This window comes from Pristiophorus japonicus, chromosome 16 (assembly GCF_044704955.1).
Source record: "Pristiophorus japonicus isolate sPriJap1 chromosome 16, sPriJap1.hap1, whole genome shotgun sequence".
NCBI classification, from domain to species: domain Eukaryota; kingdom Metazoa; phylum Chordata; class Chondrichthyes; family Pristiophoridae; genus Pristiophorus; species Pristiophorus japonicus.
In genome coordinates this window covers 59,430,316-59,455,735 of record NC_091992.1, presented here as the reverse complement: position 1 = coordinate 59,455,735, position 25,420 = coordinate 59,430,316, and the positions used below count along the sequence as shown (strand labels likewise).

At 46.1% G+C, this 25,420-nt stretch overlaps 2 protein-coding genes across 3 annotated transcripts in view; one reads left to right on the top strand and one right to left on the bottom strand.

Moving 5' to 3' along the window:
* mybbp1a (MYB binding protein (P160) 1a) overlaps positions 1 to 19,791 on the bottom strand; it is a 110,386-nt gene extending 90,595 nt beyond the window's left edge. Inside the window, 7 exon segments of the mRNA XM_070857366.1 lie at positions 1,359 to 1,549; positions 4,687 to 4,794; positions 6,879 to 6,953; positions 11,072 to 11,155; positions 14,840 to 14,935; positions 16,186 to 16,494; positions 19,641 to 19,791. Coding sequence (XP_070713467.1) covers positions 1,359 to 1,549; positions 4,687 to 4,794; positions 6,879 to 6,953; positions 11,072 to 11,155; positions 14,840 to 14,935; positions 16,186 to 16,398 — 767 coding nt within the window. The 5' untranslated portion in view covers positions 16,399 to 16,494; positions 19,641 to 19,791.
* Positions 19,792 to 19,918: 127 nt separating this feature from the next.
* Positions 19,919 to 25,420, top strand: part of eif4h (eukaryotic translation initiation factor 4h) — a 118,298-nt gene continuing 112,796 nt past the window's right edge. For both annotated transcript variants that reach the window (XM_070857365.1, XM_070857364.1), the window contains exon 1: positions 19,919 to 20,012. In XM_070857365.1, the coding sequence (XP_070713466.1) occupies positions 19,948 to 20,012 (65 nt within the window). In that variant the 5' untranslated portion in view covers positions 19,919 to 19,947. The remainder of the gene's footprint in view (positions 20,013 to 25,420) is intronic.

The window sequence follows — 25,420 nt, the reverse complement described above, 5'->3', positions numbered from 1 at the left end:
TCCCACAGCGTACAAGTACCAATACCTTCAACGTGACCCGTGACAATTACATCAAGCCTTTTCACTAGTCTTAAGATGTTCCACCACGTTATAGGTGCTATATAAATGCTTGTTGTTGTTGAGGAGTCAAATCAGAGCCTGAATTGGTCTCGAGCACATTTGAATCCTGACTTTCCCTACGGGGCAAGTTTTAAAGATCTTAGTTGAGTCATCTGGGGAGGTGGGGGGGGGCGACGACTGCCAGGAATGCAAGCAGCTGGAGTGGGTCCCTTTCTACAGTACGTCGCTGGCTACAGAGCTGGGCCGTGGGGCGATCCTGCTATCTCAAGTGGGAACGGCAGTGCAAAAAAAACAAACACCATTCAAACTGCAGGGCCCCTTACTCTCAGTTTTGTAGTGGCGGTTTTCTGGTCTCTCATTTCAGCTAGCATTGTTCCCTCTGGGGCCATCTAGTGATTTCCATGTGACATTCTCTTTGGCAAGATTTCTGATTTGGTGTCAAATTACGATTAATATTTAATCTGTGCATTTATGCCCACAAGGAGCCGAGCCGAGACTGACCAAGGTTATTTCACCTGGGGCTCTTTCAGATCTTCCTTCCCACGGGACTAGGCTTGATTATAGACCAGAATCCAGGACCAGAATATCAGCAATCCAGTTTCTCCAGAATTACCCAGAAAAATTTGATGCAGGTAATTCTCAGACTCCTTGCATCCGCCCTCTTCCTCCTATAACCCACAGGATTTTCAAATCCAAGCCTGGTGTCAGCCATGGCTCAGTGGGCAGCACTCTCGCCTTTGAGTCAGAAGGTTGTGGGTTCAAGTCCCACTCCAGAGACTTGAGCACGTAATCTAGGCTGACGCTCCAGTGCAGTGCTGAGGGAGTGCTGCACTGTCGGAGGTGCCGTCTTTCACACAAGACATTGAACCAATGCTCCCTCTGGCAGTTCAGGTCAATGTTATGAATGCCATGGCACTACTCGTAGAGCAGAAAGATCTTGGAAAAATTTATTGTGGATGTAAAAGATCACAACACTATTTTGAAGACGAGCAGGCCAATATTTATTCCTCAACCAACACCACCAAAAAAGATAATCTTGTCATTATTACACTGTGGGATCTTGCTGAGTGAAAATTGGCTGCCGCATTTCTGATATTACAACAGTGACTATACTTCAAAAGTACTTCATTGGTTGTGAAGTGCTTTGGGACGTCCGTTGGTCATGAAAGGTGCGATCCAAATGCAAGTTCGGTCTTCCTTTGATCACAACTGGTTTACCTCATGTTCTCTTCTACTCTTTTCAATCTTCATCCCCTCGGTTTCTGAGGATTAACCGTTAAGATTTACAAAGTACTCACTTGGGAATATTTTCTAATGTGACGATAGTAGTGGTTCCAAGCAGAGTCTTCAGCTTCTGGGGTTTCAGAACGTTTGGGAAGCGTTGGAGAGCCACCAGGAGCAAATGCAACTGCTCTGGGGTGCTGAAGGCAGAGGACATGTCCGTCTTCAAGGCCCCAAACAGAATCTCCTTGAAGACAGCCTCTGGAGTCTACGGCAACACAAAACAGTAATCAAACAATGGAGACAGTGAACTACCCGACACCATAATTCAATTTTATATTCTTGCCAATGTTACCCATTCTCTCAAGATGTCAACTGGTGCCTGGGATATGGTTGGGCAGGTGCCAATTCCCCTCTGGTACCTCAACCACATAGCCTAGAATTTACAGCACAGAAACAGGCCATTTGGCCCAACTGGTCTATGCAGGTGCTTATGCTCCATATGAGCCTCCTCTGACCCTACCAGTGTGACATTCCATTCCTTTCTCCCTCATGTGCTTATCTAGCTTCCCCTTAAATGCACGATAAGGGAATAAAGGGTTATAGGGAGCGGGCAGAGAAGTGGAGTCGAGTCCAAGATCTGATCAGCCATGATCTTATTGAATGGCGGAGCAGGCTCGAGAGGCCAAATGGCCTACTCCTGCTCCTATTTCTTCTGTTCTTATGCATCGATGCTATTTGCCTCAACTATTCCACATTCTCACCTCTTGGCCGCCTCTTTCCAGAGTAAAGAATCCTGCCCTGTTCAGTCTTTCCTGATAGTTATCACTTCTCAGTTCTGTTATCATTCTTTTTTGCACCTTCTCCAGTGCCACTGGTCATTATTTGTGCATGACCCATGAGAATGACTATTTGATCATAGAAGCATTACATCAGATAGCATCTAGGTGCTGGAATCTTCGCTGCTTTTGCCCCTTCCAAATACCCGGGTAAGTGGAGATCAGTTATAACTCCCCTCCCACGCCCCATTGCTGCTCTGGCAGAGTTCAGTTAAAGCCACCCTCCCGCGCCACATTGCTACTCTGGCGGAGGTCAGTTGTAGCCCCCCTCCCGCGCCCCATTGCTGCTCTGGCGGAGGTCAGTTATAGCCAACCTCCCGCGCCACATTGCTGCTCTGGCGGAGGTCAGTTACAGCCCCCCTCCCATGCCCCAGTGCTGCTCTGGCAGAGTTCAGTTATCTCCGCACAGACCACGGCCATTTCCAGTCTGTTAACCTCAGCTACTCATTGGATCAGCGTGCTGAGGATAGGGCAAGTCTCTGTACACAAGTTTTGGAGAACGAACTCCAAAACAAGCTAAAGCCTCAAAATACGCAGCTTCCCTCAAACTTGTCTTGCTACAAGGACCTCATTTTTTGTTTAAGCACCTACTAAAGCAGATTGGAAGGAGTTACTAAGCCGGGCAGTGTAATGGAGCTGAACTAATGTAGCCAGCTGAAAGGACAATCGACAACAGAGAGCTGATGACTGCCCATGGATATTAATTCAGATCACTTGCTCTGTGAGGTGGATGATGACAGCTAAGATCACTCTTTTACGTGATCTTAGATCACAACTAATGTCGTCTCAAAGGACACCAAACTTGTTAAATCAACCTCCCAGTGACAGTAGCAAACCAACTTGCTCAGTCACAAAATTATCCCTTATCCCAGAGTTAGGTCAGCAGTAGTCACAATGTTGTGATTTGCTCCCCGTCATTCCATACCTTCAAGGAGCCCCTCTTACCTCCTTCATCATTTTAAAGACCTCCATCAGATCACCACTAAACCGTCTAAACTCCAGGGAATACAAATCAAGTTTATGCAACCCGTCCTCATAGTTTAACCCTTTAAGCCCTGGTTATCATTCTGGTAAATCTGAACAATAGATCTCTTGAGGTTCGGTACCCAAAACTGACTGCAGTACTCCAGATGGCATTTGGCCAAGGCTCCGTACAACTGAAGCATTACTTCATGACTTTTGTATTGTAGCCCCCTTGAGATAAAGGCCAACATTCCATTAGCCCTTTTAGCTTTTAATGATTTAAGTACCTGAACAATCAAATCTCTTGACTCTTCCACAGCTCTTAGACTCTCACCATTATGAAAATATTCCAAATGGTCTTACTTGGGATCCAAGGTGGATGACCTCACACTTGCCCACATTGAACCACGCAGAATCATAGAACTTTACAGCACAGAAGGAGGCCATTCGGCCCATCGTGTCCATGCCGGTAGACAAAGAGCTACCCAGCCTAATCCCACTATCCAGCTCTTGGTCCGTAGCCTTGTAGATTACGGCACTTCAAGTGCACATCCAGGTACTTTTTAAATGTGGTGAGGGTTTCTGCCTCCAGATCCCCACCACCCTCTAGGTGAAAATATTTTCCCTTAAATCCCCTCTAAACCTTTGACAAATTACTTTAAATTTATGCCCCCTGGTTGTTGATCCCTCTGCTAAGGGGAAACAGGTCCTTCCTATCCACTCTATTCTCGGCCCCTCATAATGTTATACACCTCAATAAGGTCTCCCCTCAACCTCCTCTGTGCCAAAACAAATAACCCCAGCTTTTCCAATCTTTCCTCATAGCTAAAATTCTCCAGTCCAGGCAACATCCTCGTAAATCTCCTCTGTACGCTCTCTAGTGCAATCACATCTTTCCTGTAATGTGGTGAATAGAACTGTACGCAGTACTCTAGCTGTGGCTAACTCGTTTTTTTTTTTTAAACACAGTTCAAGCATAACCTCTTTGCTCTTGTATTCTATGCCTTGGCTAATAAAGGCAAGTATTCGGTATGCCTTCTTAACCACCTTATCTACCTGGGCTGCTACCTTCAGGGATCTGTGGACAGCTGCCAGAGTTTTGCCCACTCACAATCTGTCTGTCTCTGTAACTTTCTGTTCCTATCCACACAACATACTGTGCTGCCTAACTTGGTGTCCTCGGTAAACTTGGATATAGACTCTCTATTCCTCCATCCAAGTCATTAATATCAATGATAAAAAGCTGAGGCCCCAGTACAGGTCCCTGGGAACGCCACTTGTCACATTTCGTCAATCCCATTATCCCTACTCTCCATCTCCCAAACAACTACCAGCCCATGTTACAAGGTTCCCTCCAATTCTGTGAGCTTTTATTTTGCTAAATAATCTCTCCTGCGGAACCTCATCAACTATCTTCTAGGAGTCCATATAGACAACGCCGATAGACACTCTCTTATCCACCAAGTTGGCAACCTCCTCAAAAAGGGCAACTAGATTAGATATGACCTTCCCATCACAAATCCAGTCAGATCCTCTGATGAGCTCTTACAAGACCATACATATACCAACTGACACATTTAACTTGTCTAACCTAAAGCCTTACCTCAGATAGAATGTCCACAATCGTTTTCCTTGGCAGATCCCGGAGGTGTTCCTTAAACTGAGTGAGGCTTTGCAGCAGCTGGATCGACTGCAGAAGAATTGTTGGCTCCTAGCAACAAACAATTTTGAAACTCTTAATTTGTTGCACTAGTGAATTAAATTGAAAAGCCCAACACATCATTACAGTCCCAAAGGCAAGGAGGATTAGCCACTTAATCAGACGGGCTGCAATAGGATGTCACTGCATAATAATTAATTACACACATACACGCAGTATAGTGAAGGTAAGCATGAGCGGAGTCAATGAAACAGAATCGTCGGAAAACATCGCAGGAGAAAAACAGGTGGGAGAGGCAGTATGGGAAGACAACAGGGAGAGAGGGCAGAACGGACAGTGGGCTGCAGTAATTAACTTAAAAACAGTGCTCGCTGGGCTGGAGCGAAGCAGAGGAAGGTGCAAGGAGAAAGAATTGATGTCAGTCTGTGCTAAGTTAATGTGGGAGAACTGGCAGCGGGACACAGTAATTCATTTAGAGATAGAGCAGAGGGAGAGAAAGGGACGAGGCTGACAATACGGGGAAGGAAAAACAGCCAATAGAAGTAATTTAGAAGTAGCTGGCGCTACAGAAAAGGGGCAAGAGGTCGAAAGATGATCGGACGCACTAACGCTCCCAAGAAGGAAAGAGCCTAGGTGAAGTTTGTTCAGGATATTCTGGCCACTAAGATAACAGCAGTTGCTTTATAAACCCTTTTGTGACTGATCCCTAGACCACTTCAGTCTTGTAGATTTTTTAAAAATTAATTCTCGGGATGTGGGCATTGCTGGCAACTCAATGGCTTGTTTGGCCACTTCAGCGAGCAGCTAAGCATACTGATGTGGGATTGATCATAAGAAATAGGAGCAAGAGTAGGCCATTTGGCTCCTCGAGCCTTCTCCACCATTTAATAAGATCATGACCTCAACTCCATTTCCCTGACCGCTTCCCATAACCTTTGACTTCTTTATCGTTCAAAAATCTGTCTATCTCCACCTTAAATATATTCAATGACCCAGCCTCCACAGCTCTCTGGGGTAGAGAAATCCAAAGATTCATGACCCTCTGGAGACACATGTAGGCCAGACTGGGTAAGGATGGCTGCTTTCCTTCCCCAAAGGACATTAGTGAACAAGTTGGGTTTTTAATGACAATCTGACAAGCTTTATGGTCAGTTTTACTGATTCCAACCTTTTATTTCCATTATTATTGGTTCCTCGCTTCTCCTTTGGTTTCAATCTAAATTCCATGCCTTCTAAGAGTGCGCTTACCTGATGTGGGCCCACCATGTTGAGACGAGATACAAAGCTCCGTAATCATTCAACAGCTACTTGCATTTATATAGAACCTTTACTGTAAAATACCCAAAACACGTCAGAGGTGGGAGGAGAAGCTGGATGAGAGATTAGGAGGGACGACCAAAAGCTTTGTCAAAGATGTGGGTTTTAAGAAGGATGGGGAGCTGAGGAGGTGGATCAGGACAGTTATGATTTTATTGCTACATTACAAGTCCTGAATACAGCCGGTCGAGTTCTGATTTGAGGGGACTATCCTATTCTGCACAGAATAAAGCAAGTGAAATTGATCTTAATTAAAAACGGGTAAATGCCTCCCTGCAATAACAGTAACTTTGTAACTGAATTTCAATCTGAGAAATTGCACGCTTTGAAACCGTAGCACTGGGAATCAATGGCTTTAAACCCCCTTGGATGAATAGGCAGCTAATGTATCTCAATGACCACTTCTTAATCAGTCAGATGTTAAAGAGTGAAGATGGGGTCCTCTGTCCTCATTCCAATGACTGATCTTATGACAGTTTAATAAGTCTTGTAAATGTGAATGGTAGCGACTTACGTGCTAGAGTAGAAGACCTGGGATACAGAGAATTACTGGGTCAGTAATTTAAAAAGAGTCAAGAATTTCACCGCATAATATCCGAGAAAATCAGAACCACAAAATTCCTTCGCTCCTACAGCAAAATGGTTAAAACAGTCGGGCCCAGAAAACGTTACAACTCCCCTCCCACTGTTTATTTAAACATAAGCCATTTACATTTTAATAGCAAGGACAAGCACAGAAATGCAGTGTTGAGCGGATCGGAATCTCACAGTAGCGGTCACTCATTTTCTCGGCAGTGTATGAAGAGATTGAAGTTTACCTTTACAAGTCGTCCGGACTGCGAAAGTGCCAAGACACCGAAGAAGTTTCCAAATGCAGCATTCCTGATGAGTTTCTGGAACAAGAAATAACATGGAGCTATCCCAATGCTGCACTGACCAGTTACATGGTGTTCTAGAGACACTCTTGTGTTTCGTTTATTTCGCTCTGCCGGTTCCCTATTATTGACCTAGTTAGGAAATTGGCTGACTCTCAGCTAGTCCCACTCCCTGTAGCCCTTTTCCTGTAGCCATGAAAATTCTTTTCCTTCGGATACTTATCCAATTCCCTTTTGAAATATAAAATTGAGTCTGCCTCCACCACCCTTTCAGGCAGTGCATTCCAAATCTTAATCACTCGTTACATAGAAAAGATTTTTCTTATGTTGTCTTTGGTTCTTTTGCCAATCAACTTAAATCTGTGTCCTAAGTTCTCGACCTTTCTGCCAATGGGAAGTTTCTCTCTATCTACCCTGTCCAGACCGGTCATGAATTTGAACACCTCTGTCAAATCTCCTCTGAATCTTCTCTGCTCAATGGAGAACAACCCCAGTTTCTCCAGTCTATCAATGTAACTGAAGTCCTTCATTCCTGGAATCATTCTCGTTTACAACAGTGACTACACGCCAAAAATACTTCATTGGCTGTAAAGCGCTTTGAGACATTCAGTGATTGTGAAGGGCACTATAGAAATGCAAGTCTTTTTTCTTTAAAATCTTTTCTGCACCTTCTAAACGGGTCCTTTTCAGAATGGCAGGCAGTTACTAGTGGGGTGCCGCAGGGCTCAGTGCTGGGACCCCAGCTCTTTACAATATACATTAACGATTTGGATGAAGGAATAGAGTGTAATATCTCCAAGTTTGTAGATGACACTAAACTGGATGGCGGTGTGAGCTGTGAGAACGACGCTAAGAGGCTGCAGGGTGACTTGGACAGATTAGGTGAGTGGGCAAATACATGGCAGATGCAGTATAATGTGGATAAATGTGAGGTTATCTATTTTGGGGGCAAAAACACGAGAGCAGATTATTATTTGAATGGCTGCAGACAAGAAAAAGGGGAGGTGCAACGAGACCTGGGTGTCATGGTTCATCAGTCACTGAAAGTGGGCACACAGGTACAGCAGGCGATAAAGAAGGCAAATGGTATGTTGGCCTTCATAGCTAGGGGATTTGAATATAGGAGCAGGGAGGTCTTATTGCAGTTACTGCAGGGCCTTAGTGAGGCCTCACCTGGAATATTGTGTTCAGTTTTGGTCTCCTAGTCTGAGGAAGGACGTGCTTGCTATTGAGGGAGTGCAGCGAAGGTTCACCAGCCTGATTCCAGGGATGGCTGGGCTGTCATATGAGGAGAGACTAGATCAACTGGGCCTTTATTCACTGGTGTTTAGAAGGATGAGAGGGAACCTCATAGAAACATACAAGATTCTGACGGGACTGAACAGGTTAGATGCGGGAAGAATGTTCTCGATGTTGGGGAAGTCCAGAACCAGACATAGTCTTAGGATAAGGGGTAGGCCATTTAGGACTGAGATGAGGAGAAACTTCTTCACTCAGAGAGTTGTTGACCTGTGGAATTCCTTGCCGCAGAGAGTTGTTGATGTCAGTTCATTGGATGTATTCAAGAGGGAGTTAGATATGGCCCTTACGGTTAAGGGGATCAAGGGGTATGGAGAGAAAGCAGGAAAGGGGTACTGAAGGAATGATCAGCCACAATCTTATTGAATGGCAGTGCAGGCTCGAAGGGCCGAATGGCCTACTCCTGCACCTATTTTCTATGTTTCTATGTTTCCCGTCCCTTGCTGCGGCTCGAAGGTGTAATGGCCAAGGAGACCCGCCGCGCAACCTTTCTGCGCTCGGCAGCTCCCCCAGCATCTCTCACATGGGCAGTTGTGTGGACTAAAACCAGCATTCTACGCAATATACGCTCTCATTTTTTCCCGTGCGCTGTGCGAGACCGAACGTCCGGAATACCTCGCTTTCGGCGCAGTCCGAGATGACACATGCTGGGTTAAAAATTCAAGCAGCTTTTCTGATGAGCACGGATTGTAAATTGTAGTTTAAATCAAAGTAGAGGAGGTCTCCACAGGAAAGCCATTCGAATGTGTCAATTGGGTCACCTGTGTGTTATAGTAATAAAATTCAAGGCAAGTGTCGATTACAGCAATAAACCAATTTCAGGACGTTGAGTGGCTGGATGTTTAGGTTACATTGTCAGTCTGTCAGTATTTGTATGTACTTTTTATGTACCATGATTTATTGATAGTATGTATGGAATATACAGTTCAAAGACCTGATTTTGTACAAGAGATGTGAGTGAACTGTTTTAGCAGACACTAGAATTGGATTGTGTAGTATGAAGTTTTAAATAAAGTCCTGATCCTGCCATTACTACAACTGAGTGTGTGTGTAATCTGACATTTAAAGCAACGAAACGAAAAAGAGCAAAAAAGCAATCCAACACGCGGTTCCTTTAACTGGCTGTGCAGCCCATTCACAATTTCGCATATGCACAGCTTCTTCCATGTAAAAGCCGGTGAACGGCAGTGTTCCCTTAAGGTGCGCAGCCGAGCACTGCTCCAAGGGACCTGCGCAGCCGGCATTTCAATGGAAAAACCACGCAGGCACAGTATTCTGAATGGCTCCTGCAGCCCCCTTAAAGGCACATGCAGGGTCAAAAAAAATGACAGCGAACATAGGCGGGCGGCCTGCGTGGGACCTCCAGACCGCTGTGCGGCCGCGCAGCTTGGCGGGAATGTTGATTCTGCCACGTGCCGAGTCCAAGGCCCACTCACTGTCACCAAATTAACCCGTGGCATATTGCCCTTCACTCCCATCCCAACCACTATTCACAGTAACAGGCTCCATGGAAGCTACATGTTCCATCAGTCACGTGCGGATGAAACCATCGCTGGTAAACGTGACTATTCCAGAAATTCACAGGAGCATAATAGCGAAAACAGCTTCAGCGACAATACTGGGCATAACCAAATACACTCCGTCCGCACCAAATCCCCGAGAACTAGGACTGTTACCAGTTAGGAGGCTCGTCTCTGAAGGTTCCACAACACAGCACCAAATGTAACAAGATAAACCAGAAAGTATCCCATTAAGTTCACTCTCCTATACAATTATATACAATCTGCATGTCTAAAGAATTTTTTTTTTTTTTAAACTGCTCAAGTCAAAATATATATATTTTTTAATATCACATGGGCAGAAGTGTAAAAAGATTCCAATCGACTGCATTCCCCACTAATCCATGATTAGTTCACCACTCGCAACCCTGCCTGCGATTTGCCAGCCAGAAGGGTGAGCAGGCAATCCGTCTTTGATTTTCACTCCACCGTGAGAACAGCTCAGCCTCAAAGCAAGCCTTTCCTCTGATATCAGAGCCAAGACAGAAAATTCCCCGTGTAGGGACGGTGGGAAGGATTCCAAATACAAGCCAGCACCCAACCACATCACGCGACGCACCAGCAGGCCACAGGCACGGTGACTCAACCCGTTGCTATTTCTCAAGCTACGGGATAACATTGGGATCTTGGCCTTTATTGCAAAGGGGATGGAGTATAAAGGCAGGGAAGTCTTGCTACAGTTATACAGGGTATTGGTGAGGCCACTCCTGGAATACTATGTACAGTTTTGGTTTCCATATTTACGAAAGGATATACTTGCTTTGGAGGCAGTACAGAGAAGGTTCACTAGGTTGCTTCCAGAGATGAGGGAGTTGACTTATGAGGAAAGGTTGAGCCTCTACTCATTGGAATTCAGAAGAATGAGAGGTGATCTTATTGAAACGTATAAGATTATGAGGGGGCTTGACAAGATGGATGCAGAGAGGATGTTTTCACTGATGGGGGAGACTAGAACTAGGGGGCATAATCTTAGAATAAGGGGCCGCCCATTTAAAACAGAGATGAGGAGGAATATCTTCTCTCAGAGAGTTGTAAATCTGTGGAATTCACTGCCTCAGAGAGCTGTGGAAGCTGGGTCATTGAATAAATTTAAGACAGAGATAGAAAGTTTCTTAACCAATAAGGGGATAAGGGGTTATGGGGAGTGGGCAGGGAAGTGGATCCGAGTCCACGATCGGATCAACCATGATCGTATTAAATAATGGAGCAGGCTCGAGGGGCCGTATGGCCTACTCCTGCTCCTATTTCTTATGTTCTTATAAAGTACCAGCCACTCACCTTCTTTGTTTTCATTATGTTATGTTTCTCTTTAATCTGGCCCAGGACCGTCTGCAGTTGGATCTCCTCATTGTACTGCAGGACCTGTTGGAAAAGGGAATCAGCAAAATGTCTCACAAGCAGTGGGGGACTGTACCTAGTATCGAAGCACAAGAATGTACACGGAGATTTGGATCACTGACTCAACAAGACTGCGCTAAACCACATTATATTGCTCCTCCAAGTTCATCCAGTGACTAATTCAGCAATTCCAACCAGGGGGCATAGATTTAAAGTTGTTGGTGGAAGGATTAGAGGGTAGATGAGGAAGCATTTCTTCCCCCAGAGAATGGTAGGAGTCTGGAACTCACTGCCTGAAAGGGTGGGAGAGGCAGAAACCCTTACCACATTTAAAAAAATACTTGGATGTGCACTTAGAGCTGTAACCTACAGGGCTACGGACCAAGAGCTGGAAGGTGGGATTAGACTGGGTAACTTTTTCGACCGGCACAGATACGATGAACCGAATGGCCTCCTTCTGTGTCGTAATTTTTTATGAAAGTCACAAATCCAATCCCCAGCCTGGCCCGTTAACCAAACTCTGCAAGTGGCCTCAAGGGGGAGAACCAGGGTTTCTACCTCTGATCATTACTCAGTCCTTCCAACAAGTATTTATATAGTGCCTTTAATGTTGTAAAATGTTCCAAAGCGTTTTATAGGAGCGTTATCGAACAAAATTTGACACCAAGCCATAGAAGGAGATAGGAGGGCAGATGACCAAAAGCTTGGTCAAAGAGGAAGGTTTTAAGGAGTGCTTTAGAGGAGAGGCAAAGAAGTGGACAGATTTAGGGAGGGAATTCCAGAGCTTAAGGCCTAGGCAGCTAAAGGCACAGCCGCCAATGGTGGCGTGATTAAAATCGGAGATGTGCAAGAGGCCAGAGTTGGAAGATGCACAAACCTTGGAGGCTTGTAGGACTGGAGTAGGTTACAGAGATGGGGAGGGGCAAGGTCATGGAGAGATTTGAAAACAAGGAGAATTTTTAAAATCGAGACACTGCCAGACTGGGAGCCAGTGCAAGGCAGCGAGCACAGGGCTGAAGGGTAAATGGAACTTGGTGGGAGTTAGGATTGGGGCAACAGAATTTAGGATGAGCTTAAGCTTATGGAGAGTGGAGGATAAGAGGCCGGCCGGCCGGCCAGCCAGGCGAGCACTTTAACAGTCATGTCTAGAGATAACAAAGGCATGGATGAGGGTTTCAGCTGCAGATATGCTGAGGCAGGGGCGAAGATGGGTAATGTTACAGAGGTTGAAGTAAGCGGTCTTGGTGATGGTGCGGATATGTAGTCAAAAGCTCATCTCGGGGTCAAACACGACATCAAGGTTGCCAATGGTCTGGTTCAGCTTCCAACAGATTCGAGGGAGAGGGATGGAGTCGGTGGTTAGGGAACGGAGTTTGTGGTGGGGACTGAAGGCAATGGGTTCAATCTTCCCAATATTTAGTTGGAGGAAATTTCTACCCATCCAGTACTGGATGTCGGATAAGCAGTGAGACAAATCAGAGGGGTTCAGAGAGATGGTGGCGAGGTAGTCATCAATGTACATGTGGAAACGGACGCTGTGTTTTCAGATGATGTTGCCAAGGGGCAGCATGTAGTTGAGAAATAGAAATGGGCTAAGAATAGATCCTTGGTGGACTCCAGAGGCAATGATGCATGAGTGGGAAGAGAGGCCATGGCAGGTGATTCTCTGGCTACGACAGGATAGACAAGAATTGAACCAGGCAAGGGCAGTACAACCCAGCTGGATTTTGGAAAGGCATTGAAGTAGAATGGTGTTGTCAACCCTGTGAAAGGCTGCAGACAGGTCGAGAAGGATGAGGAGGGATAGTTTACCGCGGTTACAATCACATTGGCTGTCATTTGTGACTTTGATCAGGGCTGTTTCGGTACTGTGGCAGGATCGGAAACCTGATTGGAGAGATTCAAACATGGGTGTTGCAGGGAAAATGGGCACGGATTTGGGAGGTGGCAATATGTCCAAGTACTTTGGAAAGGAAAGGGAGCTTGGTAGTTTGCAAGGATTGGGGTCATGGGTGGTTTATTTTTTGAGTAGGGTGATGACGGCAGATTTGACAGAGAGGGACAGTACCCGAGGAGAACTGTTAACAATATCAGCCAATATGGGGGCCAGAAAAGAAAGCAGAGTGGTCAGCAGCTTGGTGGGAATAGGGTTGAGGGAGCGGGAGGTGCATCTCACGGACAAGATGAACTCGGAGAGGGCATGAGGGGAGAACCACGGACTGTGGGCACAAGGTGAGGAGCAGGCTCACATAAGGTGCCCTCCAATAGTCAGATAACCTGGTGACGCTCGTGATCAAGGCTCACAGAAGAATAATGACTACCTGGAACATTGGTATCGGAAGATTCACGGCCCCCATGGGACTTTATCCCAGCAAAGGGATTAGCGCCTTCAGGATCAGATGCAAGGAGAGAAAATTACTTAGCAATATAAAAAGCATAGATTTAGATTTAGCGATCTTGGTGGCTGAGTGCGTAAAGGTCCAGCACTATGTGAAGCAGGAACTGGAGACCTGTGCCGATATCAGCTAGAGGCAGCAGTCACAATATGATTGATCTCAATGCCACTTGGATAGAAAAATGGGGGGGGGGGGAAAGGTTCTCCGTTAGTGTCCAGTGTCACTTGAGTGTCCACGAGTGACCGAATACAAGATCGTTCTTGGGTGTGATGACTCGCAAGGTCAACTAGCTTGTTGATACTTATTGTCTAACATGAACCATGATGAACAGCTACTTGGGTGAGATATTGTAGGGCAGCTACTCCCAAGGACCCACACCACCCCCCCCCACAATACCCCACTGCCTTTGCTAAATGAGAAAGAATATAACTATTATATTTACAATGATCGGGACATCAATGCCGTTGCTAAATGAGAAAGATATAACTATTATATTTACGGAATATCGGGACATCAATCCCAACAATCAGGTCCTTTATGGTCTGCAGCAGCACTGGAGATGCTAACTAAAGCTCTGGGAATCAGCATTGTTTGGCTGAATGTAGCAAGTGGCCAACGAGGCATTACGGAGACAGAAACTATTTCTGCTGATTGGGGAGTCTAGGACTGGGGAGCAGATTTTGAAAATTTGAGACAAGTCTTTCAGGAGTGAAATTAGGAAACCCTTCTACACACAAAGGATGGTAGAAGTTTGGAAAACTCTTCCGCAAACAATTGATGCTAGATCAATTGTTAATTTTAAATCCGAGATTGATAGATTTTTGTTAACCAAAGCTATTAAGGGATATGGGATAAAGGCGGGTCTATGGAGTTAGGTCGCAGATCGGGCATGATCTCACTGAATGACGGAATAGGCTCAAGGGGCTAAATGGCCAACTCCTGTTCCTATGTACTCTTTACTGAATAAGTATTTCAAGGAGATGGTGTGCTGGCACAGCCAGCAAACCTCTACACCTAATTACTGATTTCAGCGTGGAGAGATCAAAGTGAGCAATCCAAAGTTGTATTCGGATAGCCAATGACTTGAGCGGAGGCCTGGTAGCAGCTGATCAATTCCCTCAGTTAGTTTTGGCCCTGGGGATGAAGATGCAAGACAGGAGAAAAAGACAATTAAATAAAAGAGGCATCTCATGGGGAACTTGAAGTTGCAGTGGGTTTGACTCTGGCTTTAGACACAAATCTAACTCTGCGACTCTGCCTGCTGGTTGGAACAGTCCTGTGTCCAGTATAGGTCCATTAAACAGTGACTGACCTGTGCCAGGGCCAAACTGAAGCCAGGACGGGCTGTTTCACGGGTCGCTGCTAGGCCCTCAACCAATCGCTTGATTGCATATTGTAGCTCATCATCCTGGAAACAGATAGTCAATCGTTACTACACATTACTGTTAGATGTACGCAGTCAACGAATCATCCATGGCTATAGCTTTCAGTAGCAATCAAATTCTCAGATCTTCTAACAATTAAATAACAGGAACGTTGGACGAATGGCGAAAGTGTGAGTGGCGAAGGATGGGGTTGGGGGGGGGGGGATTTATTGGACTCTGTCACAATAAACGTAACAAAAAACACAGATTATCTGGTCATTACCACATTGCTATTTGTGGCAGCTTGCTGTGCGCAAATTAGCTGCCGCGTTTCCTACTTTACAACAGTGACCACACTTCAAAAGTACTTCATTGACTATAAAGCGTTTTGAGACGTCAGGTGGTTATGAAAGGCGCTATAGAAATGCAAGTCTTCCTTTCTTTGTTATTAAATGTAACACGCGGCAGCCCCACATGTGGCTCGCGGTCACACTGGCATCTAGGCTTGCCAACTCCGTCCAGATGCATTCCTGGTGGTTTCATCACAGGAATTTAAGCCTCCCACTGCCCTGCTTCCACCATTGGTCTGCCAACACTGTCCACCTCGCCACTGCATTCCCAAGCTAATTAACTCTTCATTATCCAATTGTATGATTCTCAACTTCAGTTAAACAACCCTTCTCCCACCACCCACCACCCCAAATGCTTTTTTATAACCAATAAGCAAAAGTGTTGAAAGAAATGCTTATAAGCACACAATTTTTTTTTATGTCCCGATGAATTTGAGGGGGTTGGACTGGGTAGATTCAGAGAGGTTGTTTCACCTCGTGGGGGAATCTAGAACTCGGGGGCATAGTTTCAGAATAAGGGGTCGCCCATTTAAAACAGAGATGAGATATTTCTTCCCTCAGCCCTCAGAGGGTCGTGAATGTGTGGAATTCTCTGCCCCAGAGAGCTGTGGAGGCTGGGTCAGTGAATATATTTAAGGTGGAGATAGACAGGTTTTTGAGGGTTTTGGGGAGTGGGAGCGGGCGCGGAGTTGAGGCCAAGATCAGGTCAACCATGATCTCATTGAATCGAGGTTCGAGGGACCGAATAACACACTCCTCCTCCTATTTCCAATGTTCTTATCATTCCCAGCAATGCCCAGGAGATCAATCTTCAATTCCTGGAGACTCCTGGAAGGTTGCCAACCCCTACAGTGGCACCAAATCCCAGGGACCGATTCCAGGCTTGGAAACAGCGAGAGCCCCTGCTCCCCCTCACCCCGGGGGGGCGGGGCGCTCACCCTCACCTTGCTGTCCGGCCTCTTCAGGTAGTCCAGCAGGCCACCGATCGCCCTCAGCCGCACCTCCTGCTCGGGCTTGGCGATGTCCCAGAAGAAGTCGAGGAACTGGCGGTTCTGCTGCAGGATGCCGTTGGTGTGGGTGAGCTTGGCCCGGGCCTCGCTCTGCGCGCTCCCGGTTCCGGGCTCCAGCTCTAGCTCCGCCACACTCGCTGCCGCCATGCTTCTGCTGGGTCCTCGCACCCGGGTCGCGACCTCTTCAGGCAGCCCGGTGCCTGCCCAATAATTCGCTTACTGGAAGTGCCTGCTGCACTTAAGCTGTTTGTGGTGAAACATACAATATCATTACTATTACATACTGTTAAATTGGCTGAGGTGCAAAATTGTTTCATAGCAGATGAATTACTAATCAAAGTGAAGCCATTTGTTGTAATTGGATCTGCTGTCATAGAAAGAAAGACTTGGGGCTGGATTTTCAGCTTTGACGATTTCGGGGCGGTAATGGCGGCAGGGCAGTAAAGTTTGCGCCTCAGTAGATAAGTTTGGGCAGCTGGGCCCTGAGCCAGGGGGTGCAGCGCTAAGGGAGGCGTTATACACCTCTCTTGGAGCGTTAAAGAACCTGGCCGGGATTGCCCCAAGAGACGCCTAGGGAGGGAAAAAAAACTAAAAATGCCACAAAAATATTCCCAAAACATTGCCCACGCCACACAATATAAATCGTAAAAAAAAATTAAAAGAAAAAACAATCACACTTATCTTAGGAGTCCATTACTTACCTCTCTGCAATCGGTATCGTTGGACCGCCTGATTTCCCAGACATTCACTGCGGACGCGCTTCGGGACGTACAGGTCAGGCTGAAGCCAAAACTCGTGCTGCTGTCACAGCCAGGGGAAGAGCTGTGCTGCTCCGTGCCGCCGCAAAACCGGACCAAGGATCCCTGCGGGACGCTGGAGGCTAACCGCCCAGCCAGAAGATCTCATGGCCGCCATTGCCACCGTTCCAGGGTGAAAAATGGAACGCAGAAGCCCCCTGCATTTATATTGCATCCATCATGACCTTACGATAGAGTGACCATATTTTCTGAACCGAATCTGCTGACACACAGCAAAGTAGCCAGGATGGAAAATGTAGGTTGCGCACCGGAGCAAGGCAAATTTTTTTAACAGTCTGTATTTGAACAGTTGCACATATACGCTACAAATGCATAACGAATGTGCATATAACTACTGCGGATGTGACGTCACACAATTGGGGCACATTCAGACACCATTTATAAATAATACACTAACACTGTTCAGTCCATTGACCTAAACTGTATGCATATATTCCAAAGAATATGGCTTTAGTCATTTCGGGGACGAGTTTGGTGAATCGGGGGACTCCCAGGGACATTGTTTGCCCAGAGGCACAGCACCTCATCCGGGGACTGTCCCCAGAAAATAGGGATGTATGGTGACCCCACCTTGGGATATCCCTAATGCTTTACAGTACTTAAGTACTTTTGAAGTGTGGTCACTGTTGTAATGTAGGAAATGTGGCAGCTAATCCTATTTCTTATGTTCTTAATTTGCACACAGCAAGCTCACTCAAACAGCAATTAGATAAATGACCATATAATTTGTTTACACTCTAGTTGAGGGATAAATATTGGCCAGAAAACTGGGTAGAATTCCCCTGCACTTATTCAAATAGTGCCATAGGATTTTTTATGTCTCCCTGAGAAAGCAGACTTGATTTAACGTCTAATTCAAAAAACGGGTAATCTCAGCATCTTGCACAAAGTACTGGACCCGATAATAATTTTTGTATGCAACAGGGTTTGTGTACTTTTTATTTGTGATTCAAGTAAAATTCCACAATAATATGATGAGTTATTAAGGCCACTTTACCATGGAGTTTCAGTAACAATTTAAACAGGTGCTATTTGGTGAAAATTGGCAAACATAGGTGAAAAAACATTTGTCAAAAACTCATCTGTATTGGAATTGATTATTATAGATCATTGCTTGCATAAAGTACTACCTCGTCAAACTGCTATTCCGTCTGTTCTTCCCTCACACTCAAAACATAGAATGGATTTAAAGGATGCGATAGAGAATGATTCCATGGTTGTGGAAAAAAAAAGCTAATTGAATTCTAGCTTTTATCTATCGGACGTATAGAATATAACAGTCAAGAGATAATGATGAACCTATATAAATGCTTAATAAAACCTCAGTTAGAGCACTGCCTGCAATATTGTACTCCACACCATAGGAAGGATATTGAGGTTTTAGAGAGGGTACAACACAGGTTCATTTGGAGGAAATACAAATACATAAAGACTTGAAAAATTGGGTCTTTTATGCTAGAGCAACACAGATTACAGGGCAATATGATCGAAGTGTTTAAAAGTATTAAAGGATGGGACATGGTAGATAGAAGCAGACTCTTTCCTGTAGATGAGGGGTCAAGAATGAGATGATTTAAATGTAAGATTTAGAACAGAGAACAGGAAAAACTCCTTTACACAGAGTTGTGAGGCTGTAGAATTTACTTCCAGGATTGGTGTTTTGGAAGAACCTATGGCAACATCAAAGATGAGATTCAATGGAAGGATGAAGGAAAAGGGGTTGAAGGGATATGAAAATGGTGTGTAAATGTGCCGATAACCATTTGCTTACGTGGGGAGCAAACATTGACATGGACTAGTTTGGGAGAATAGCCTGTTTGAGTGTTGTAACTTCCATGTATTTCTAGGTATAACCCAATGAAATAGACTTGAAGGTTGCAGTGATCATAAATGGTTGGTAGTGCAATAATCTGAAAGGGCAATCATATTCTCAATAAAACCCCAGCCAGTTGGGTTCGGGGAATCCACGATGAGGCAGGTGGTTGTGAACCTGGTGGATGAATTGGTAATGTGTAGTGTGATTGTTAAACCTTTGCTAATAAACCAACTAGTTCTTAATAGCAATGTGTTGCTATGAATTCTTAAGCAAAGAACCCATGAAGCAAATACATTACACGTCACAGACCTGAAAGTTAACTCTGCATCTCTCCACAGATGCTGCCTGACCCAGTGAGATTTTTAGCATTTTCTGTTATTTCAGATTCCAGCATTCGCAGTATTTTGCTTTTGTTTTATTAAAGATAAAGCGATGTACAGCCAATGAAGTACTTTTCAAGTGCAATCACTGTTGTAATATAGGACACCCTCAAAGCCTCCTTGATAAAGTGTAACATCCACACTGACACCTGGGAGTTCCTGACCAAAGACCGTCCTAAGTGGAGGAAGTGCATCCGGGAGAGCGTTGAGTAGCTCAAGTCTCGTCGCCGAGAGCATGCAGAAATCAAGCGCATGCAGCGGAAGGAGCGTGCGGCAAACCAGTCCCACCCACCCTTTCCTTCAACCACTGTCTGTCCCATCTGTGACAGAGACTGTAATTTCCATATTGGACTGTTCAGTCACCTGAGAACTCACTTTTAGAGTGGAAGCAAGTCTGCCTCGGTTTCCGAGGGACTGCCTATGATGATGAAGGAAACGCGGCAGCCAAGATGCGCACAGCAAGCTCCCACAAACAGCAATGCGACAATGAGCAGAGGTTGTAAGGAGTGAGGCTGATAGGCTATTTACACAAGCCGAGCTGTGTTTCCGAGGCTGACACGCAATGCGGGTGCGTGATGTGACTGAGCCCGCCGCCCCTCCGGCTCAGGCGGTGCGGGGCAGCCGCGGTTGCCATGGTGCCGGGGTCCTGGCGGGCCGCCCGTGCCCGTGTCGAGCCGGGGACATGGCGGATTTCGACAGTTACGACGAGCGGCAGCAGCAGTACAGCAGCTTCGGGGGTGGACGGGGGTAGGTACCGCCAGCGGGCCGGGGACAGGGACAGGGACAGGGAGAGAGGAGCAGGAGGTGGAGGAGAGGAGGAGGAGCCCGAGCCCGTGCCCCTCCGGGCGGCGGGCTGAGGGGGAGCTTCCCCGGGCTAGCTGGCTGGGTGAGAGACTGCAGGCCCCGCCGCCCCAGCTCACTCCATTCCGCTGCTGGAGACTCGGGAAACGCCAAAGGCTCCATCGCCGGACATTGCAGAGATGCGGTGCCTGACTCAATGCAGGCCGGCCAATCGCCCCCTCACCCCTTCAGCCCCTCACCCCTTCACCTCCTCATTCCTTCGCCCCTTTGCCCCCTCACACTCTTCGGCTCCTTCACCCCTTCACCTCGATCCCCTTACCCGCTCTATCTCTTCCTTCCCACCCCTGGGAACCAACAACAAACACAATGAATGCAACCTCCCAAAAATAACAGGGATTGTGATTCATGTGCTGTTTTCTGGATACCCCACATATTATAGACTCAGGTTTAGCTTAAAGCATACATAGGTTTATACATGGCTGAAGTCCGGTTTGGTAACTCCCATGTGGTAGCTCATTTAGGAAACTGAAGCTTTCAGGAATCCTTCACTTTAATCCCCAGTGTTTAACTGAAAGGTCTCAAAATGTGATTGGCAGATCTCTGTTATGTTTAGTGAGGAAAGCGTGTTTTAGAAAGCAGTGTTCCCTCTTACGCAGAACTGTGCTTTTCCCCTCAGAAAATTGTTTCTTGTTTTTTCTCAGTGTAGCAATTAGAATAACTACAAAATACAACAGTTTTGTTGTACACGTAAAGACTGTTAAATAAAGCACACCACATTTCTCACTAGCCCATCAACCCTGACTTTCTTGCTGAGCTACTTAACAGGATCACTGCTGCACAAGGGAGCTGGGATTTTGGAAAGATCAATGCATAAATATCAGTGTTTATAGAGCTGACAATTAAACTCTTAAGTTCTCCAGGTGGCAAATTGATCTGGAGTGGGGTAATTCCACATTGTGTGTGGAGCCTCTGTATGACTACAAACTTCTGCAGATCTCACGTGTATTCTTCATTGTCTTCAAAACTGCAGTAGTGTTTATTTGCTACGTTAGGAAATCATTGTTTGCATTTAACATAAGAACATAAGAAATAGTAACAGGAGTAGGCCATACGGCCCATCGAGCCTGCTCCGCCATTCAATAAGATCATGGCTGATCTGATCATTGATTCAGCTCCACTTTCCTGCCCGCTCCCCATAACCCCTTATTCCCTTATCGTTTAAGAAACTCTGTCTATTTCTGTCTTAAATTTCTGAGGCAGTGAATTCCATCTCTCTGAGAGAAGAAATTTCTCCTCATCTCTGTTTTAAATGGGCGGTCCCTTATTCTAAGATAATGCCCTCTAATTCTAGTCTCCCCCCATCAGTGGAAATATCCTCTCTGGATCCACCTTGTCAAGCCCCCTCATAACCTTATACGTTTCAATAAGATCACCTCTCATTCTTCTGAATTCCAATGAGTAGAGGCCCAACCTACTCAACCTTTCCTCATAAGTCAACCCCCTCATCCCAGGAATCAAACTAGTGAACCTTCTCTGAACTGCCTCCAAAGCAAGTATATCCTTTCGTAATATGGAAACCAAAACTGCACGCAGTATTCCAGGTGTGGCCTCGCCAATACCTTATATAACTGTAGTAAGACTTCCCCGCTTTTATACTCCATCCCCTTTGCAATAAAGGCCAAGATACCATTGGCCTTTCTGATCACTTGCTGTACCTGCATACTATCCTTTTGTGTTTCATGCACAAGTATCCCCAGGTCCTGCTGTATTGTGGCACTTTGCCATATTTCTCCATTTAAATAATAACTTGCTCTTTGATTTTTTTCTGCCTAAGTACCTCACACTTTCCAACATTATACTCTATCTGCCAAATTTTTGCCCACTCACTTAGCCTGCCTATGTCCTTTTGCAGATTTTTTGTGTCCTCCTCACACATTGCTTTTCCTCCCATCTTTGTATCGTCAGCAAACTTGGCTACATTACACTCAGTCCCTTCTTCCAAGTCGTTAATTTAGATTGTGGGGTCCCAGCACTGATCCCTGCGGCACCCCACTGATTACTGGTTGCCAACCAGAGAATGAACCATTTATCCCGACTCTCTTTGAAGCTCTTCAGTTATTTTAAAGATAAAGTGCAGTCTATTTTTTTGCAATGTAATTCTTAAACATTATTTCAGATACCTGTACTCTTACTAGTGTTTCTCAGTCACCCTTTGTTATATATTTTTAGGACAGTTGGTTAAAGGCAGCCTGAGACCAAGTCATTTTGTGTAGAATTCCCACCCCCCCACCCCCCGCCAAATTATGAAAAGTTCTGCTCCAATGAATGGAAATACTGAATTACAGATAGCATTCCTTGATCATGCTGTTTCCTCAGGGAATACTCCACAGTACGTCTGCCCCTAGGCTGCCTTTATCCAGCAGTTCTGAAATCGGGGAGGATTGAGACATATGTGCATGTCTCTTTAATACATCAAGATTATGGTGCATTTCAGCAAAAGAAGCTCCTTCCCACCCTTGGATAATGGACCAATGAAGTGACCGAATGTGAGGACTGTAAATTGTTAGCTTTGATTTTAACTTAAAAATCAGCACAGGCACGATGGGCCGAATAGGCTCCTTCTGTGCTGTATCATGATTCTAAAATTGGGAAACCTCAACAGGAGCAAGTCTTGCGACTGGCAGCTCTATATCCAAATAGAATTCAGTGATGCCGGTTGCCTTTTGTGTGTGTATCGGAGGGTCAAAGTTGGTGGTGTCCTCTTCAAGTTGCTCGTGGCTGTCTGTGAATCGCAGTTTGGTTTGGTCCAAAGGCTTTCTGTAAGTTAGTCCATTTGCAAGTTTTACCTCAAACACCCTGCTCCCTTCTTTGGCTATGACAGTGCCAGCAAGCCATTTGGGACCATGTGCATAGTTGAGCACAAATACAGGGTCATTGACTTCAATATTGCGTGACAAATTTGCGCGATCATGCTACATACTTTGTTGATGCCGCCTGCCCTTGACATGATCATGGAGATCAGGGTGGATTAGAGAGAGCCTTGTTTTGAGTGCCCTTTTCATGAGCAGTTCGCCAGGGGGAACCCCGGTGAGCGAGTGGGGTCTGGTGCGGTAGCTGAGCAGGACTCGGGACAGGCGGGTCTGCAGGGAGCCTTCCGACACGCGTTTCAAGCTTTGCTTGATGGTTTGGACTGCCTGTTCTGCCTGGCCGTTAGATGCGGGCTTGAATGGGGCAGATGTGACGTGCTTAATCCCATTATGGGTCATGAATTCCTTAAATTTAGCGCTGGTGAAGCACAGCCCATTGTCACTGACAAGGACATCAGGCAGGCCGTGCATGGCAAACATGGCTCGTAGGCTTTCGATGGTGGCAGTGGACATGCTTACAGACATTATTACACACTCAATCCATTTTGAATTAGCATCCACAACAACCAAAAATATTTTGCCTAGAAACAGGCCAGCGAATTCAACGTGGATCCTAGACCAAAGTTTGGACGGCCATGACCACAAACTTAATGTTGCTTCCCTGGGTGCATTGCTCAATTGAGAGCAAGTGTTGCATTGGCACACGCAAGACTCCAAATCTGAGTCGATGCCGGGCCACCACATATGGGGTCTGGCTATAGCTTTCATCATTACTATGCCTGGGTGTGTACTGTGTAGGTTGCATATAAACGTTTCCTTGCCTTTCTTGGGCAAAACTACACGATTACCCCACAAAACACAGTCTGCCTGTATGGACATTTCGTCTTTGCGCCGCTGGAACGGCTTGATCTCTTCATGCATCTCTGCTGGGACGCTGGACCAGCTCCCATGGAGGACACAGTTTTTTTTACAAGGGTCAATAAAGGATCCTGGCTGGTCCAGGTCCTGATCTGGCGGGCCGTAACGGGTGACTTTTTGTTTTCAACTGCATCCATCACCAAGAGCAAGTCTGCAGCCTGTGCCATTTCCACCCCAGTGGTAGCCGACTGAGAGCATCAACGCAGTCCTCTGTGCCTGGCCTGTGGCGAATTACATAGTTATATGCAGACAGCGTGAGCGTCCATCTTTGGATGTGAGCAGAGGCATTGGTATTAATACCTTTGCTCTCTGAGAATAGCGATGAATGGCTTGTGGTCAGTTTCTAACTCGAACTTCAGCACAAACAGATACTGGTGCATTTTTTTCACTCCGAAAACGCATGCCAGAGCTTCTTTTTCAATCATGCTGCAGGCCCTTTCGGCCTTGGACAAACTCCTGGACGCATAAGCGACCGGTTGCAATGTTCCCGATTCGTTTGCTTGTTGTAACACACACACGACCCTGTACGAAGACGCATCGCAAGCTAGCACTAAACATTTACATGGGTCTTACAGAACAAGCAGTTTGTTGGAACATAACAGATTTCTGGCTTTCTCAAAATCTTGTGATTTCCCCCATACCCAGTCATCTCCCTTGCGTAGCAACATATGTAGAGGTTCTAGCAAGGTGCTTAACCCGGGTAGGAAATTACCAAAATAATTGAGGAGTCCCAGGAACGACCGAAGCTCCGTCATGTTCTGTGGTCTCGGCATGTTCTTGATGGCCTTTGTCTCGGCATTGGTGGGTCTGATGCCATCTGCCGAGATTCTTCTCCCCAAGAACTCGACCTCTGGCACCAGGGGAAAACACTTTGAGCGTTTCAACCTGAATCCCACATGATCTAGCCGACTTAGAACCTCTTCCAGGTTCTGCAAGTGTTCGATGGTGTCCCGACCTGTGATCAATATGTCGTCCTGGAAAACCACAGTGCGCGGAACCAACTTAAGCAGACTCTTCATGTTCCTTTGAAAAATAGCCGCGGTCAATCGAATCCCAAATGGGCATCTATTGTAGATGAACAGACCTTTGTGCATGTTGATGCAGGTGAGGCCTTTCGAAGATTCCACCAGCTCCTGCGTCATGTAAGCCGAGGTCAGGTGCAACTTGGTGAACATCTTCCCTCCTGCCAGCGTCGCAAATAGGTCGTCTGCCTTGGGTAGCGGGTACTGGTCCTGCAGCGAAAAACGGTTAATCGTTGTAGTCCCCACAAATTCTGACCGTGCCATCGCCCTTGAGAACCGGAACAATCGGACTGGCACACTTGTTGAACTCAACCGGTACGATGATGCCCCCTCGTTGCTGCCTGTCCAACTCGATATCCACTTTCTCTTGCATCATGTATGGCACCGCACGTGCCTTGTGGTGGATGGGTCGTGTACCGGGAACCAAGTGGATCTGCACCTTCGCCCCAGAGAATTTTCCGATGCCTGGCTCAAACAATGACACGGACTTGCTCAAAGCCTGGGCACATGAGGCGTCGTCGACGGACGGAAGCGCTCGGATGTCGTC